Source organism: Perognathus longimembris, chromosome 18 (genome assembly GCF_023159225.1).
Source record: "Perognathus longimembris pacificus isolate PPM17 chromosome 18, ASM2315922v1, whole genome shotgun sequence".
Classification (NCBI taxonomy): domain Eukaryota; kingdom Metazoa; phylum Chordata; class Mammalia; order Rodentia; family Heteromyidae; genus Perognathus; species Perognathus longimembris.
Window position 1 is genome coordinate 22,695,429 of NC_063178.1, and position 19,708 is coordinate 22,715,136.

General features: G+C 36.1%; 1 protein-coding gene across 5 annotated transcripts in view; it reads right to left on the bottom strand.

The window, feature by feature from the left end:
- The window catches only part of Arhgap12 (Rho GTPase activating protein 12), a 101,233-nt gene that overhangs the window by 31,290 nt on the left and 50,235 nt on the right, over positions 1-19,708 (bottom strand). Inside the window, exons 4-8 of one of the 5 annotated variants that reach the window (XM_048367903.1) lie at positions 16,617-16,880; positions 9,377-9,517; positions 7,753-7,833; positions 3,901-4,026; positions 1,396-1,470 (exon numbers count right to left, since the gene is read on the bottom strand). In XM_048367903.1, coding sequence (XP_048223860.1) covers positions 1,396-1,470; positions 3,901-4,026; positions 7,753-7,833; positions 9,377-9,517; positions 16,617-16,880 — 687 coding nt within the window. The remainder of the gene's footprint in view (positions 1-1,395; positions 1,471-3,900; positions 4,027-7,752; positions 7,834-9,376; positions 9,518-16,616; positions 16,881-19,708) is intronic. The other 4 variants (XM_048367905.1, XM_048367904.1, XM_048367906.1 and 1 more) reach the window with 4 other exon arrangements.

The following is a 19,708-nucleotide window of genomic DNA, read 5'->3' on the forward strand; positions in this document are numbered from 1 at the left end:
CTAAAATCCGAGCAATAAATAACAGCCTTTTCATGATTTCATAAAATAAGAAAGCAATGCTAAAAAGTTTGTCTTTGTAACAATCTTTAAAGTTTCATTTAGCAAATATATGCTGAGTGGTGACTGTATGGTCTTGCAGCAGGTACTAGAGTTACTGTTTCCATTCTTACAAGGATTCTCTAATGAGAAGACAGAGTGAGTAAAAGAGAGTGGGTACTATCGGGTATATGTATCTGAAAGTTACTGCATTTTATAAATATAATTTAATGCTATAAAGACCACCGAAATGTCTTGCCTAATCCAGAGGATTAGAATAAAATTCTCTGATAAAGCAAAGCTTGACCTGAGCCCTAATGAATGAGAAGTTGACTAAACAAAGATGTGGGAGAGAAATATGTCGATGGCAGATAAAAAGCCATTTGTGAAGATTTTGAATAGAAAAGCAGGTTCCGCTGAAGAACTGAAAGAAACACCATGTAGAAAGAAATAAACAAGCAAGAAAGGCAGATGGGGATTCTGGAAGCCTGAGATGAGGCTGGGCAAAACAGTCAAGTGCAAGGACAGGCAGGATCTTACCTAAAATTTTAGATGCTATTCTAAAGGCTCAGGCCAATGGCAGGGTCAGCATGCCAGAAAGATGGGGGTAGGGGGGGGGGGGCGGGGGGAGTGATAGTAAATACACAGATCAAGTACAACCCTGCCAAAGTTAAAGCAGGTTATGGAAGAGTCACTTGGGGGCTTTTTGGCTGAGAGAGAGTAACAGTTGAGATAGATCATCTCTGGTAGATGGAACAACATACTTCATAGCACAGAATAAGGATGTCTATGCTTATTAGGAAGGAGGGGAACGCTTCTTACCTTTGGATTGCTGGCCTTAAGAAAGGCTCATGAATAATTTGGTAATATTCTCTGGGATTTTTAGCTTTTTTTTTTTAAGAAAATATAAACTTGTCACTTAAGATGGTATATCTAGGGGCTGGGGATATGGCCTAGTGGCGAGAGAGCTTGCCTCGTATACCTGAGGCCCTGGGTTCGATTCCCCAGCACCACATATACAGAAAACGGCCAGGAGTGGCGCTGTGGCTCAGGTGGCAGAGTGATAGCCTTGAGCAAAAAGGAAGCCAGGGACAGTGCTCAGGCCCTGAGTCCAAGGCCCAGGACTGGCCAAAAAAAGATGGTATATCTAAATTGATCCATTTCAGTACCATATTTTGTAATAAGGGGGCATTAAAATGAATAAAATCTATGACCTTAATATTAACTTTTAACTGTAAGTGAAAAAAGACAATGAAATTTAACAGAAGCCAAGATAAACATCACATGTGACAAAGCTAATTATCAAAACTGATTGAAGTAACTGGACTGTATTATACTGTATGTTTCTATCATACTAACTGGATCTTGGTGCTTTGGTGAGGAGGGAGAAGACTCATTTTCAGGAAGGCAGGGTTTTGAGGCAGTTGGACATTCCTACAAGAAATAAGTAATGAAAAAAGTTACTCTAGTTTATAAAATTCTAATTCTCTCTATACTCACAGTGGAAAGCTTAATAAGGTCATCTAAGAAAAACTTTTCTTTGTTAATTTTCTTTGTCTAAAACTAATATGTACTTACTTGAAAACTAGATGCTACAAAATTTTATGAAATATGGCATATTTTACAGCACTTAAAATATAAATAATAGATATAGAGTTACTCAAAAAATGAATCATGTTGCCTGAGAATTATGATGTTTTCTTAGTGTGAATTAACCATGTTTAAGTAAAATTTTTGCCAGGTGTCAATGGCTCATGCCTACCTACTCAAGAGACTGAGATCCAAAGGATTATGGTTCATAGCCAGACCAGACAGAACAGTCTGAAACACTCCTACTCCAAAATAAATAATCAGCAAGATATAAGACTGCCAGTGTGGCCCCAGTAAGTATTAGAACACCAACTGAGCAAGCAAGCAGAAAAGCAAGACCTCGAGTTCAACTCTAATACTTAAAAATGAAGGAAAGATTTAAACTCTTTGTCAACAAATTTGAGTATCCAAAGTTAGGCAAAGAATAGTCACAGGAATTATTAACTACCGGAATGAAATGTTACTTAGTCGACAGCTATGTAAGAAATTAGAACAATTGCTATTAATAAAGAAATTTTAGCTATTTTTCCAATGATTAGATGTAAGATTAAAGTATGTAAAGAAGAAATGTAAGATCCAAACATTAGTAACTTGCCAGAGGAAAAAGGTTTTAAAGTCTAAGTCTACAAGAACATCCTAAGAGCAAACCAGGATGGCTTTATAAGCAGTCTGTTTTGTCAAAATGAAAAAATAGTTGTATGTCTACAACACCTATTTGCAAGACTACTTATAGAGGAGAAGACTAGAAAACCACCTAACTCCATTTCAATTTTCTCTGTTGCTTTACTTTGAATAATTTCACACAAAAATGAATTAGAAAAAAATCATATGCCAAAATTTATTAATTTGCCAATCCATAATACATTCAAATCATTTGACTCCATATCTATAACATTCGATTTTCTATGCTGATGGAACTGTGAATGGTTTTTAACTCAACATTCCTGCATTTGTAAAAAGGTCTTCGGGTTTACATCCCATGAAGACTGTAAACACAGAAAGCAATGGAATTTTACAGGTATATTACCTTTAAAGGAACACTCTTATTTTAAAAATCAAACATCAAAGACACATGACCAATGGAGAAAATATTAAAATCATATGAAAATAATATTATAAAAAAGAATTAAATGTATGTATTATGTAAATTTCAGTTTCGCCTTATTTTAGTTTTTTTAGGGATTTTTTTGGGTGCTGCTCCTGGAAGTTCAAGTCAGGGCCTGGGTGCTGTCCCAGAACTTTTTTGTTAGCATTCTATTACTTGACCCTCAACTCCAATTCCTACTTTTTTGTACCATGATAGTCAATTGGAAATAATAGTCAAATTCAAATTTTAACACTATGCTTGATGTTCAGTACATGACCACCTCATCTCAAAAGTAAAGTCAGGTCATAAAGTTGTACTTCTAACAAATGTTTCAAAACATCCCTTTTACTGTGTGTACCAAAAATTATCCCCTACCTGAAACAAAGAATATCATTTCTCAGATGGATAAAAGAAGCACTGTGTGCAGAATATTTAGGGAAAACAAAATGTGTTCAATGTCTTCACTTGGAAATTTCCAGGAGGTTGAAGACAAACAAAGGATAACAGAAGTGGCTTTAAAATCATGTAGTAAAGAATTTATCATCTACTAGGTTCATATGTATCACCTGTAAGCCTCATTGAGCCACAGATAAATTAGACCATTGTGTAAAAAAACCTCAAACCCAAACCCCAAACCTACTGCGTGATACACGGATACTAAACACATAAAACAGTAATCACTAAGATATGCACTTTAGTTAAGGAAATAAGTAATTTCATCATACATATAATTGCATCAAAACTTAAGCCAGGTACCAGTAGCTCACACCTGTAATTCTAGCTAGTCAGGAGACTGGGGATGAGAGCAATGCTATTTGAGGCCAGAGTAAGCAGAGACGTTCAGGAGACTCCCTCTCAATGACAGGAAGCCTAAAGCAGGTAAATCATGGTCCAGGTGATCACTTGGACAAGAAACAAGACCTTGTCTCAAAAATAATCAATACAAAAAAGGTCCCTACCTAGCAAGCACAAGGCCCTGATTTCAAACCCCAGTACTAAGAAAAAGGAAAAAAAAATTAATGAATTAGTACAAAGCCAAATTATTTAGCAAAGAATCATATTTAATAAAAGAAATAATACACATAAATGAGATTATTAGTTCAAATGATTATAATTCACTGTATATACAATATAATGCACAAAGAATGTTCCCAAATTCTTAACATTTTTCCCCCCTAAAGCCCTACCTTGTCATTGGTGTCCAATACAATGGTGCTATGCCTCCACTTTGTTAATACTATTGGTTCTTGCAGCCGCCTGTCCAGACTTCTACTTTTAATTATGTCTCTTTGCTGCTGGGATGACGCATTATACTGAAGAAAACAAAATATACTTTATAAGTAATAGAAACAAATATGGAATCTAAACAACACATGATTTTTAGGTAATGTTCATTATAAGACACCACCAGGAATTTTCTGGTTTCTTATCTTTGACCAGTCTTGTGACACAGCCCAAAAGATCAGAGACTTTAGGGACGGAGGGACCCAATAGTACTATCTTTCACCAAATGAAAAATAGAGGTAACAGAAACATCTCTGCACAGCACTGCTCTACAGAGTAAACAAAGTATAAAATCTATCAAATACCTCCTGGCAGTATGTTCTTCATCAATAACTATCATAATTTATAAAATAAGGTCAGTGAACAAATATTTTGTAATAGTCAATGTACTTCTAAAATCTACATGAATTTAATTTTTAGTACAAGTCTTTAATGACTACATAACTACAAGTATTCTTACATTTGAGGGTTGCTGGGTTTTAGAATTTATCTTTTTCGGGGCTAGGGATATGGCCTAGTGGCAAGAGTGCTTGCCTCGTATCCATGAGGCCCTGGGTTCAATTCCCCAGCACCACATATACAGAAAATGGCCAGAAGTGGCACTGTGGCTCAAGTGGCAGAGTGAGCAAAAAGAAGCCAGGGACAGTGCTCAGGCCCTGAGTCCAAGCCCCAGGACTGGCAAAAAAAAAAAAAAAAAAAAAAATAGAATTTATCTTTTTCACTTAAAGCTCAGGCATTACTATATTCCTTGTTTTTCCCAAGTGACACTAGTTCTAATGGTCAAAGTCAGTAATTCTTTATTAAATCATGTAATAATTTGAAATGCCAAGTAGATCACCAAGAAAAAAAAATATTTGGGAAATGTAAGACCTGAGAAATATGCTGTCTTATATAAACAATTTTAATGAAGTATTTTCTTAGAAATCTTTTTAAACAACATTCCTTTTCTGAAACTAAAATATACCTAACAACAACTCTTAACTTTTAATGAATTTGGTTATAATTTCAATACATCTGCATTTTAGTAATGTTTTAATATCTAAAATGTCTTCCTACATTTTTGTCTCCACAATGGTGGGGGGGGGGGGGGGGGGGGTTCCTCTCCAAAATGAATCCACAGGAGCTCTCCAGTTCTTTCTCAAAGCCGTTATTCCCCTAGCCTTCACAAAATTTGCCAAAGTTAGGCAATCATGGACAGGTAGTGTTTGTTTTTTTAAAAAAGTGTTTGTTTTTTGACAAAAAAGCAATCATAAGATTATCACAAAAGTTCACAAAGGCACCATTTCTAGACTAACCAGTGATGATACTTAAAGACCCCCAAAAACATTCTGTGCCAGACACAACTAAGTGCAAAAAGGCCTAATTACTATATCTTTCTTGAAACACAATCATCACTAGGCAAAAAACTAAAAGGTGTTTTTATGTGTTAAGATTCTGTAGGAAATTTAATAGAAACTTACCTTTTGAGCTTGTAGTTATTACAATTTAGAAATCCTTTCTATGTGGCTACAAAAACAATGAAAACTTAAACTGGGTAATAACCACAAATTTTAAATGTGATTTAAAATTTGTTGGGTAACAGCATATTCACAAAAGCTAAGAAAGAATAAATGAAACAGGGCTGGGATGTAGCTCAGTGGCAAAGCACTTGCCTAGCAAGTGCAACATCCTGGGTTCAATCCTCAGTACCAAAAAAGAAAAGACAAAAAAAATACAATTTAAAAAAAACCCAAAATCCTAACCAAGAATAAATGAAACATTAGATTTAAATGACAATGATAAAAGACACAAAATTATAGAAAAATAAGACCTCACAATTGGAACACGCTCCTCACCTCTAGCTTAAAAATATGGCCCAACTATTATTTTTCTAATTGCCTTAAAATAACTTTTTTAAGATTGTTAACAGTGAATTAATTTAAACATGTAGGAAAATAAAGACTATCAAGATAACCCATTAATAAACTTTAGCATATTAGGCCATGCTTCAGGTATTTTTTTCTAAAGAAATAAAATTTTGCAGATACATGACACACCCTCTGAATACAGCTTCTAGATGCCATTTCTCTTCTTTCTTCTCCAGCTACATAGCAGTTCAGTATTCATCAATCAATTTACTTTATGTTTTACACATATTTATTTATCAATAAATATACACTATATATTTGAAAACTTTATGGGCTGGGGTTGTGGCTCAAGTGTTAAGAGTGCTTGCCTAGCCAGTGAGAAGTTCTGAGTTCAAACCCCAGTGCCCCAAAGAAGGGAAGGAAAATTTTATATATCTCCATATCATATATATCATTCTTTAACTTGCTTTTATATGCAATATTTCTATTTTTTAAATCTATCTCGATTTTTACTACTATATAATAGTGCATTCCATACCATATATCATACTTTACTATCAATGTAGACATGTCCACAGAAGAACAAGATGCTTCACAAAAGCCTATATTCATCATTTCTTGGCATTGTTGGACATGTACACGTACACACACACACACACACACAAAGAAAAAATCGATGCATATATACATTTATTTTTAAAATGCTATCCTTGTTATATTTCCCTGAGTATTGGCCATCTTTTCAAATATTTATTGACTACTTCCTCATCTTAGAGAGAGTAAAGATTGTGGAACTGAACCCCAAAAATGCACTCAAAAAATAAAGGTTTGTTTTAATTTATAGTATTTACATTGGGGGCAAGGCTACCTTGACAGAGCTCACCTTAGACTTATGGTAAGTATTAAATTACTTAAGTTAGAGAATTTATCCTGTGATTGCATCACATGACATTAATCCACTAACGAGAAGCTTTAAAACACATTTCCTTATTTCATTCCAATGGAATCCAACTCAAACCTCTTCATACACAACAGGAATTCAGGAAGTTGCAAGATGTTCTAACACTTACCCTCAGTGGCCAATAATGGCAGGAAATAATATCACAAAACTGAGAACTCCACATTGTTCTGTTACGTAGAACTAACTAGCCTTTGAGGTTTTGACATAAATCAGTCTTCTCTCTTAAAAAGAGAATCCACCCAAACCCTAGAAGATCTTATCTCCACTTGCTGCTCTCTCTCTCAACCCAATCATCGTACACATCTATATAAGAGGATAACCTTGAATACTGAGTTTATTTCTCTTTTAAAAAGACTAATAAACACGAGTTCCATTTCCCATAGGAGACTCAAGATAACTACTTATAAGATGCATATTGGGCACTGAAGAGAACTCATATTTCCAGGAATAATAAAAGAATGATATCAAGCGGAAAAGAATTTCTAAATAAGACTTGAGAGTATGAGATGTTTCTGAACCTCTTAGAAACACTGAGCCAGTCACTTGAATTCTGTCTCAAAATTCTGAAAAAGATCACCTTGCTATTTAAAAAAGAAATTGAGCTGGGTGCCACTGGCTCCAACCTATAATCCTAGATACTCAGGAGGCTGAGATCTGAGGATCACAGTTTGAAGTCAGCTGGGAAGCAAAGTCTGGGAGACTCCAATTACCACCAAAAAGCCAGAAGTAGAGCTGTGGCTCAAGTTTAACAGCACTACCCTTGAGCAGAAAAGCTCAGGGACAGCACGCAAGCCCTAAGTCCAAGCCTCAGGACTGGCAAGTACAAAGAAAGACAGACAGAGAGATAGACAAACAGATTTCTAAAAGAATCTGCTGTAATATGAATTTCCTTCAGATATTACTTCATCTATTACTTTAAGTACAAGTTCAGTGTTAAAGCTTATTACCTTTGGCAATTCCCATTCTGACCGAGATCCATCCGCACTGTAGTAATATTGTCTGCCTTGATCATCAACATGCTTGAGCCACTATAAAAACGGAATGGTATTTTTTAATAAAAGATAATATAAGTTGCTACTACCAGATATATTAGATACTGTTCTTATAAATTTTATTATCCTACTTATCACAACCAGCCGGTGGCTCACACCTATAATACTATCTACTCAGGAGGTTGAGATCTAAGGATCATGGTTCCAAGCCATCCCCCAAATGGACATAGCACTGTGGCTCAAGTGGTAGAGTGATAGCCTAGAGCACAAAGAGACTCAGGGACAGTGCCCAGACCCTGAGTTCAAGCCTCACGACCAATGGGGGGAGGGAAGGAGAATTAAATTTGTCAAGAAAAAGTATAGTGCTTAATACTATCATGACCTTTTCTTTCTCTAATTTCAGAATAGTGATTTCAGCACCATTTAACACCATAAATAAGAAACAAAGGGCAAAAACGTATAGACCTGTGTATGTAGTAAAATACAGGTACATTTTTATCCTGAGGTCAAGTTTGAAACATTAATGCAAGAGGAATTATTTCTCAATCTTTAAATATAAAACTTAACAACTTAAATCTATTTTCATACAAACTCTTGGAATTACTTCCCTCAGCCAAGCAATGTATCTTACTCAATGCAATTAAATAAGAGAAATAAGAGAATTTCTTGCATTGTAACAAAGGTTACATGATGGGGAGAAGACTAAATACCCCTAACACCAATCTATTATTTACTTCATTATGCTATAAACAAATACTACCTCATTTATGTAAATCCTGTGTCAAATAACTGAGGCAGGGAAATAGAATAAAAGCCCATTCCCATTTACCCTCAAGAATCTCTAGGAAATTAACCACTTATCTTCTTAAATGATACAAATATGTTACACACAAAATTTCAACATTCACTTCCAGCCCAATTAAATCACAAAATATTAGATTCACGCTTTAGTTTTACAGAAATCTGGTAAAAAATGAAGAAAAGTACTGGTAGTGAGACATATATAATAAGTTGGAAACACAATTTTCAAAACTTTTCCTCCAGCAAATATAGTTTTATTGGATAAATTTCAACAAATTGACACTCCACAGGTCTACCCTGATTAATTTGAAATAATGTCATCATCACCACAAAAATCACTACCATTGTAACAGTTTAAAATAATGAACCAGGACTAGAGTAGAGAAGTGATACAGCACTCGCCTAGCATGTCCAGGGACATGGGTTCCATCCCCAACACCATCAAAATTAAATAAGTAAAACCACGAATCAGTGGTTATACTGTTTTCATGTTACCAATTCACATGACTACAGAATTACCACAAGGATGTGCGTGTATGTGTGTATGTATGTATGTGTGACAGTCTGGCTGTGTAGTACAGGATGTCCTTGAACTATGCAATTCAGGTTAGCTTGGAACTTGAAAAAATCCTGCCTCAGCTTCCTGAGTACCGAGATTATAGGAATGCACCACCATACCTGGCTGAGTTTTTTAAATACTACTAATACTTCATTATACAAGTATATTTCATGAGAGAATTCTGCCAAGTAATACTAGATGAGAAAAAAAAGAAAGTACCTTTTCATTAGTATAGTCACTGGTATATAAGGTATGCCCACGTTCATCCAACTCTTCTGACCAACCCCTTGGAGGAGAACCACACTGACTATCTGACTGGCTGTAACAAATGCTGTGGAAGTTTTCTTCTGATGAAAGAAGCTATAAATAGTCAGAAACATAAGGATTTTTTTCTTCTTTGAATATGAATATGCAGCAAGTGAAAAATGTCAAAGATTGAGTTTACCTGGCTAGTACTATGACATACTGAATATATTTGACTATTTCATTCTCCAGACAAATTGGTATTTTTAAATAGTACAATGTAAGTCATAATATAGTTAATAACTGTTAGTTACTTAATATTAATAGTAATCAATTACCACAATAAAATTGAAAACAATGCTAATTTCTACTTAAAGGGATGACAAAATGCTTCTTTGTATTTAGTGTTACTTTCAAAGAGAAATCTCATCATACACTAAAGGGTATGTATATGTACATATATCCATATGTAAACAAGGGAGGGATGAGGGAACGTCACTAGACTAAGCCTCTTACAAATTCTCATTCATCAGTGAATCACAAGTACAAAACCAAATATGGCAAATAGCTATGTATACTTAAAGGACATCGAAAGGAGGATAGAAAAAAGACATTTAACTTCATAACCCTGTACTTAATATTCTAATTTATTAGCAAGTTATCCGAATGCACTCAACCAAACACTGATAAAAGATGACTGGAAGTTAAACTTAAAAAAAAAAAGTACTGAGAAAATTCAGATATGATACATAAAGATCAGAAACTCAGAATGGAAATAAGACAGGTATGCATAAAAAAATTTCAGTCAGAGAAGAGGAACAAAGTAGATAACAGAAAACGTGAAAAAGAAAATGTCAATGATGCAAGACAAGGGGTGCCATAATGTGACCTGGTGTCTTTTACATACTGTACTTTACTTCATTCACTCAACTATTTACTAGATTTGTACAGTGAGTGAGCCTTCCCATCAGCTCTGCAAATAAATCTTACTGAATGAGACTGTATTTTCTACCACCATAATTAAGCATGAAACACAATGATAAGTAAATTCTCGGTGTTTGTAAAAGTATATATAGCCTAACAGTATGTTTGCAAAAACTAACAGAAAAGAGAAACACTGCAGTAGTACTATATGGAATAAACTGCATGTAGTTTGCAATGATAACACTTTTAAGATATAGACAACCTAACTCAAAATTGAGAAACTTATTTGCAACAACATGTAAGAGTACAATAAAATCTTTTACAAAAAGAAAAAAGGGGCAATCTAATTAGTAAAAATTAAATTAACAAAATCACTAAAGTCGTTTTTCTTTTTCTTTCTTTCTTTTTTTTTTTTTTTGCCAGTCCTGGGGGCTTGGGATTCAGGGCCTGAGCACTGTCCCTGGCTTCTTTTTGCTCAAGGCTAGCACTCTATCTCTTGAGCCACAGTACCACTTCTTGCTTTTTCTGTTTATGAGGTGCTGAGGAATCGAACCCAGAGCATCATGCATGCTAGGCAAGCTCTCTACAGCTAAGCCACATTCTCAGCCCAACTAAAGCAGTTTTTCATAAATAAAAGTTTGTATTTGACAAAGAACTCATCAAAATGTTCCTATTTTTGTTCAATAAGATGACCTCTACTGCCAAGAAAAGTCACCTTAATTATTATCGTATGTTTTATTATACCAGAAACAGCTTTAAGAGTTCAACATCTACTGCTAAAAACAGCAGTTTAATGCAGTTAAATAAAAATTAAGAATGTTTCTGGCAGGAATTCTCCATAAGTTAATTGTTCTACACTACATAACTCCATTCAGGAGGCTAAGTGGCATACTAACTTTGGGATACATTCTGCAGGAAGTGTACTTCAGCAGCTATAACAGACGCTATCATATACGTTCCATATATGAAATGACAAAAGTGCATTCCAATTGCTCATCAGGATTAAATAACTGAAAATGTCATTTGTAAAACAACAGCAATTAAGAGGTCAGAAAATATTCAAGGTAAAATACTAAGTAGAAAGAAAAGAACCCAAAAAGTACAACCAGAAGAGCTTCTTGCTGGGCACGGGTGGCTCATGCTTGTAACCCTAGCTATTCTATTCTGAGGGCTCTGTGAAGGCTGGGATGTAGAGGATCACTATGTGAAGCCAGTCCTGGCAGAAAAGTCCAAGAGACTTCTTCTCCAATTAACTAGCAAGAACTCAGGCTGGAGAGGGGGACAGGGGTCACTTGGCAGTGTTAGCAGAACAAGCAAGCCAGCTGAGCTCAATCTCTGAGACCAGCAAAAGGAAAAATAAAGAAAACCAAAAGACCTGTTTTTTGATTGGAGATACTTGCCCCACAGTGGAATGTTGTTAGTTGCCAAAGTCATGGGGGAGAAAAAAACACTGTGGTGGCAAACTCAAGATGACTGTCATGAGTCTCAAACGAGAGCCCACGATTCTGAACTGGAACTTCCTCCACTACCACCAAGAAATCAAACTCACAATTGTGAGGGAGCTGCAAACAAATCCTGACCCTGTATTTCACACTAGACTAATCATAGCAACCTTTCTCCAATAATTGGGGAGAAAAAAATGAGACAAGGCTGGGAGAAAACCACAAGCTAGTCTTCATAACAATCCAAATACTACCACCTGTGGACCCTGCAAAAAAAACTAAACATTCATGGAATACTAGTTTCCCTAGACAGAAGCAAAAGCCAAGTCCTTTCTGGAGGAACCAATTTTCAACTCACTAAGGACATGCTACTTATGAAATGCCAACACACATACACATAGGACATAAAGATAGAAAACAAAAGCACAACAAACAAGAATCAACAGAAAAATAATATGATCAGAAACATCATATACTGAACTTAACATAAGACTAAAGCAAATATGACAAGTAAATGCAATACATGATCCTTCATTCCAAGAAAATATTATAAAGGATATTACTTGAAAACTGAGAAACATTGAAGTATTAAATAACATATCAATATCAGATGTCTTAAATATGTAAATACAGCTTCGCTGGAAAATATCTTTATAGTTAAGAAATAAAATACATTGTTTTCTTCAGATAAATCAGAAGCAAATTACAAGTGTGTGAGTATGTGTAAAATCAAGAAAGGGTAGGAAAGTAAATATAGTTAAATGTTAGCAACTGGTAAAAGTGAAGATATACTGTACATAGTATTCTTTGCTTTTTTTGGAGGACAAATCAAACTTTATTTCTTTTGAGAATATCTGTATATGGTATTCTGATTTTCACTGTACTATTCTTTCAACATTTTTGTAGGCTCAAAGAGGTAGATACTAAGAAGAGAAAAACAATAAAGCAGAGTGAGATCTGCAGATACTAAAAGTGAAGCACACAGACACACAGACAGTAAGCACAAACCAGAAGTCTAGAAATAAGAAGAGAAAATGGAGCAAAGGCTATTATAAAACCTCAGAACTTGCCAGAATTGTTAAAAGACTACTCAAATTCAAAAATATCAAACAAAGCTCTAGCAGGATTTTTTTTTTAAACCTATAATGGTCAGGATAGAAAATATACCCATAGGCTCATGTGTTCAAAGGCTTAGGACCAGCTAATAGTGCTAGTTCATCAATAGAAATGGGGACTAATTGGAGGTAGTAGATCACCATGGAAGTGTCTTCCAGTGGTATATTTTGTCCCTAGCCTCTTTCTCTTTCCTTTCTGCTCTCTGGCCACCATGAAGCCATCAGTTTTACTCTGCCATCCTCTGCTTTACCCCAGCCTCAGAAACAACAGAACCAAAAAACTATGAGCCACGATGAACTTTTCCCCCCACTGGGTAGATTTCCTAAAGTTGTCACAACAATGGAAAAGATACTAACATCCACTCATATATGAAATTACAGATCTTAAAAGGAACCAGCAAGAAGACACTAGCAAGCCAAGCAGGAAGGTACAGACTTAAATCTCAGTACTCAGGAGGGTGAAGCAGGACACTGGGAGTTTGGAGATACCCTAAACTATACAGCAAAAGTTTGTCTCAAAAAAAAAGTTAAAGCAAAGACAACAGAATACCAGCTCAACCTTTAGCATTAGTAATAGAAGCTTAAAAATTTAGAACCAATCTTCAACGAATTAGAAATAAAGCAAGTAAATATTAAACTTGGACCTCTATGTTCAATAACAGAGAAAAACATAAGAACAAAAAAAAATGTGATAAGGACTGAGAATGTGGCCTAGTGGTAAAGTGCTCGCCTTGTATACATGAAGCCCTGGATTCGATTCCCCAGCAACACATATGTAGAAAAAAGCCAGAAGTGACGCTGTGGCTCAAGAGGCAGAGTGCTAGCCTTGAGCAAAAATAATCCAGGGACAATGCTCAGGCCCTGAGTCCCCAAGCCCCAGGACTGGCAAAAAACAAAACAAGCAAAAAAAAAAAAGTGAGAAAAGAAAGTAGTAAAAAATGAGGTGACATTGATCAAGATACATTGTATTCATAAACTGTTCTGTTCAATGGCAGCTCCTTTGTACAACTACTTAAATATAATAATAAAAAGAAAAAAGTCTTTTTAAAAAGTGAGTCATTGGGGCTGGGAATATGGCCTAGTGGCAAGAGCGCTTGCCTCCTACACACAAAGCTCTCGGTTTGATTCCCCAGCACCACATATATGGAAAACGTCCAGAAGGGGCGCTGTGGCTCAGGTGGCAGAGTGCTAGCCTTGAGCGGGAAGAAGCCAGGGACGGTGCTCACGCCCTGAGTCCAAGGCCCAGGACTGGCCAAAAAAAGTGAGTCATTGTACAAGTGGACTAATAACAGAAATAACATATAAAATAAAAATAGCACAACAGCACAAATAGGTCTTACAAGTCTTTACGTAACCAGATCAACCTATAAATGTTAGACTTTGATATACACACATGTTGAAAAGTCTAAGGCAGCAGCACTGTGGACAAGTCAGGCCAGATAAGCCTTTGTCCTGTACAGAGATTCAGCAGCACCTTTGACAACTATACACTAGATGTCAATGGTGCACACCCCGTGATAAATCAGAAAGTCTCCAAATATTTCCAAATGTCCCTGCAAGAAATATTTGTCCCTAGGTAAGAGCCATCAGTCTAGCATAACCACTAAGACACTAAGTATGTCACTCTAAGACAGAAATGTGAATGCCTCCTCCCTTTCAAATGCCATAAAAACTAACAGTAGTGATACATGCGTAAAAAGATGTAACCCCACAAAAATCCTTACAAGGAAGGCACAAATGGAGACAAGACTCGGTAGATAAACAAAACCTCAACTACCCATGCAGAATACAGCAGAATCTGCTCCAACAGAATAAGGAGTGTGAGGGCAAATGAAAGCCAGCAAGTGTACAAAATGAAGTCACAAACAGAAATTGACAGCATCAGCAACCTCTGAAACTGGGGTGGGGAGGGAAGATGAAGGCAGGAGTCTGCCAAAACTAAGAAGGTGAAAATCGCCATGATCCCTTCTTCATGCGTGAACATTAGGCATGTCCCCACCTCCTACCCCAGCAGAAGTATGGGGTGAAACCTACTCTGAAGAGGTCAAACCAGTAATCTCCTCTGTTGTAATGCAAAAGACACAATTGGGACATGGGTACCAGAGACAGGGGAAACTAAGAGACCATCTACAAATTGAATGCTGACACTAAGACACCAACAGGCTTTACCCTCTAGATGGATGAGCTAAAGATTTCTATGTACACTATAATTAGTCCAAATGGAAAGGCCCAAAGATCCAATACTAGAGATTCCCCATAAGCAAATGACCCTGAATCTCATTCAAGTCAAATTCAAAATGTTTTGCAACTGTGAAAGAAAAGTATTTACAATACAGGTGGCCTGTGATCAATTCAATACTACAGCAGAACAAGGCCATTTTCACACACACGTCTACAGTCTCAATTTTATCTCCCACATGCAATGCTCCTCAAGAAGTGATAGAAGATGTGCTCGAGCCACTTGGGAAATTTTGTCACACAGGTGGTGCAGACTAGAAGTATAAGCTGAGACTGATAGACAAATCACTTTCATCTATTACTAAAATAGCATGAAAAAGAAAATTTCTCTATAGGCTTAAACTTGTTCTGTAACAAACTTTTCCCTAATTCTTGCAAATTTCCAGATTTTACTTTATTATTATATGATACACAGGCGATTTATTTTCAAATCTTCCTAGTCCTAATAATTCAAATAAAATTTTCCTAGCTTCCTATAGGTAAGTGGGATATGTCTCTATTTTTATGCTCATTCTTGAACACTAAAGATACAAATCACTGCCAACCAAAAGCTATTAATACCCACTGAAAAACAGGACAAGATGTGAGTTATTTATCACAAAGAAAGCTTTTTTAGGTTACACTAAATGCAGGATGTGTCTGGATGTGTCACCTGACTCCTCCAGCTCCTACTTTACTAGAGCTCTGCACTTAGTTACACTCACTAGCTGCTTCCTCTAAGAAAAGCATGTACCTTGTGTGTGCAGGGGTTGGTTACAGTCTATAAAATGGCATTCCACCAGCCCTACCTACCCTTTTCCTGTAAACCTACACATTTCCAAGACATTTCTTCACATCTCAAAATTAAGTGTATCTCAAAATATAACTGCTAAATTCTCTATATCATCCTGAAGAGGATGAGGGAGACAATGAAAACAGAAGCAGAGGAAATATTATGAACAACTGTTAGAGAAAACAGTAATCTTAGAATGAACTATCACACTTACAGAATGATATAATGCAGCAAAGATATTATCCTTATTTCCTTTATGTAGAAATATATTTAAAAAAAACAGGTATCCTTGTGACTCTGACACAAGAGAAAAATGAGAAGGAGCTTGATAACTACTCTCACAAATAAAAGTATTTGTTTAAATCAGTTCAATAGCTTTGTACTTAAATGGCTAGGTCACACACATTTCCCTTCTTTTTCACCACTAGCTTATATAATAAATTAGTGTCCTCTAACATATAAAGGAAAGCGTTGGCCATAGACAATTTCGATCCAGTTCTAGAAACAGTAAGCACAGTGTTAGCTCAACGTAAGCTACTTCCCAGTAGTTAAGAGATTAGAAGGGCATTACATTAATAAAGCTTTGAAAGAATTTTTAGTATCTTAGAGATTTAAATGTTCTACCGTGCTAATAACAAGAAATAAAAGCCAGTTATTCTTTTGTTTCTGAGTAATAAAGAGACAAAACTGGGAAACACATTGGTTGATTCTTTAATTGCCCATACCTCTTGATCTCCTGGACTCTGGAAATCTCCTTTGCTTATGCTTGCATCCCGAGTCCATCGGGGTGGTTTCCAAGTTCTTTCCTGTGTTCCTCGGTTATAATAATAGCAACGCCCTGAACTGTCTTTGTGAGTTTCCCATTCTCCATTAATGTGGATTGCTGGGCTCCCAGGAAGTGGGGGAAGAGCAGACTGAGATATTTTCAGTTCTTGTAGGTTAGCATAGACAGGAGAATCTGGCCTTCCTTGATTTGGAGGTGTCGTTGCCTGTGAAATAAAAGTTTTAAATTTCATGTTTAAAATTGTATAACATTTAAAAATTGAAATGATATTTAGGAAGAGGTTTATAAGTATGCATATGAACTCATTTAAAAATGTACAAAAAACATTAAGAGGATCTGGGAGTATAACTCTATGAGTGCTTGCCTAGCATGTGAGAGACCCCGCACCTGACAACTTGCACTGCAAGAAAACACACAAAAACACTATGAAAGTGGGGGAAAAATTAAGAGGAGGGACTACTAAAATTTTTAATTAGTAAAAATGAGAAAGATACATGCTAAAAAAAAATTGTTTTGGGGCTGGGAATATGGCCTAGTGGCAAGAGTGCTTGCCTCGTATACATGAAGCCCAGGGTTCGATTCCCCAGCACCACATATATGGAAAACGGCCAGAGGTGGCGCTGTGGCTCAGGTGGCAGAGTGCTAGCCTTGAGCAAAAAGAAGCCAGGGACAGTGCTCAGGCCCTGAGTCCAAGGCCCAGGACTGGCAAAAAAAAAAAAAAAAAAAAAAAAAAAAATGTTTTAAAATTCAAAGTAGATAATGAGTACAAAAAAATTTCAAATAGTGCCAGGCGGCAGAGGCTCAGGCTTGTAATCCTAGCTACTCAGGAGGCTGAGCTCTGAGGATCACTGTACAAAGCCAGCCTGGGCAAGAAAGTCCGTGAAACTCTTATCTCCAATTAACCACCAGAAAACCGCAAGTGGTACTGTGGCTCAAATGTTAAGAGTGCTAGCCTTGAACTGAAGAACTCAGGGACAGCGCCCAGGCCCAGAGTTCAAGCCCCACAACCAACCAAAAAAAAAAAAAAATCAAATGGAACGCAAAGTATAGCATACTCAACTAGAGATTGTGGATTGTTCAAGATATGTGACACTAGGGCTGGGGATATAGCCTAGTGGCAAGAGTGCCTGCCTCGGATACACGAGGCCCTAGGTTCGATTCCCCAGCACCACATATACAGAAAACGGCCAGAAGCGGCGCTGTGGCTCAAGTGGCAGAGTGCTAGCCTTGAGTGGGAAGAAGCCAGGGACAGTGCTCAGTCCCTGAGTCCAAGGCCCAGGACTGGCCAAAAAAAAAAAAAAAAAAAGATATGTGACACTAGACAGGGTCACTTCACTTCTCTGAAAGTGAGATATTTGACTTCTGTAAATGAAGCAACTGGACTAAACAATCAAGGTTATTCTTGGCTCTAAAATTCTAGCATCTTAGGTAACTTTTTGAAAACATAAAAAGTCTTACACCTGTATAACATTGTTCAGAACGGTATCAAAAGAAAAATTTTATAGGTTAAGTTGTACTATTACATCAGGAATCAAAGTGGTAAAAGCAGAGCTAAGAACTTGCTTGATTCCATTTCTTCTCAATAATATTTTCTCTATAACTACAAATAATTTAATCTACCTAGTTCTTTTGTGAATTTCTTAACAGCAAGAAGTTAAAATTAGCAGTAACTCACTGATATGCATGTTTAATCTTAACCTACAGTTTTACTTTTAACAAGATGTTTTCAGTGCTGGGTATGCACTCTACCACTGAGCAACATCACCTTAGACACTGCGTAAAGACACTACAGATTATATTAACATACTAAACTCCAGTTGCAAAAAGGGAAAAAGTTCACATTTCAGAACTTTTTATATTCTATATTCGTATTTATGCATATATTTTCCTTTTACAAGTTTCTCAATTTCAGCACCACTGCGTACTAAGAGATGTCCGCCAGCACCTGTGGCCTCTTCACACTAGATCACAGTGACATACACATACTTCCATAACAGCAACCCAAGTCTTGAGAAACTCTGGGGACAAAATGTACCTAAGTGGAAGCCCCTCTACGGTAAACAGTTAAAAGTGAGATGTACAATAACTTGTCATGTATCCATCCAGAGTTATAAGAATGTCTAATTGATGTGATATATTATGGTAACTGATTTGCGTGTGTCCAACCATCTTGGAATGAAACCAATTTGATTATGGTGTACAATATATACTAAATCCAACTTGTGTTATGATAGTGAAATAAGCCAGACACAGAAACATACAGAGAATTTTCGCTATCAGGTGTTCTCCCTCTTACGTATAGGGAAACTAAAAAAAGAACTTGATCTGAAAAGGTAAGTCATTACTAGACAATGGGAAGGGTGTGAGGGGCAGGGAATGGAAAGCTGGAATGGATGATTAGATATGATCAATGTATAGTATCTGCATGAATGGAAATATTACAGCAAATTCAATTAATAAATTAATAAAATTAAATTTAGGTAATAAATTTAAAAAGAAGAAATACTACACTGTAACTCAGTTTTACTCAATGTACGTTAGCTGCTAAAATAGTATTTGCATGTAAAATAGTTTTATTGAGTCTAAGTCACAGGACATACTTAAAAAGAGCCAACAATAAAAATAAACCCAAACGATGAGTACATGATTATAAAATGGTTACCTTTGGTCTTCTCACACATGCTAGGTATGCAAGTACTGTTTTTGAGGATTCAAGTTACACTGCTTTCCTAAAAATGTTATTGTCTAATTTAGACTACCATATCCAGTGACATTATTTCTGTGAAGAAAATATACGCAAAGAGATAGGTATCCATTTATTTTTCTTACAGACAAATTTCACATCCTATAAAATAATCACAATAGTGCTTTTTGCAAAAGAAAAAAACATTATGTAAGAATAAACATTCTGTATAGTAAACAGCCTTTTAGAACTTTATCTAGAGAATGTTAAAGAAGTTCTTACTTTGCTCCTAATTCTTCATTAGAATTTTGGGAAAAAGACAAAACAAACAGATGTCTTCTAAATCAGAG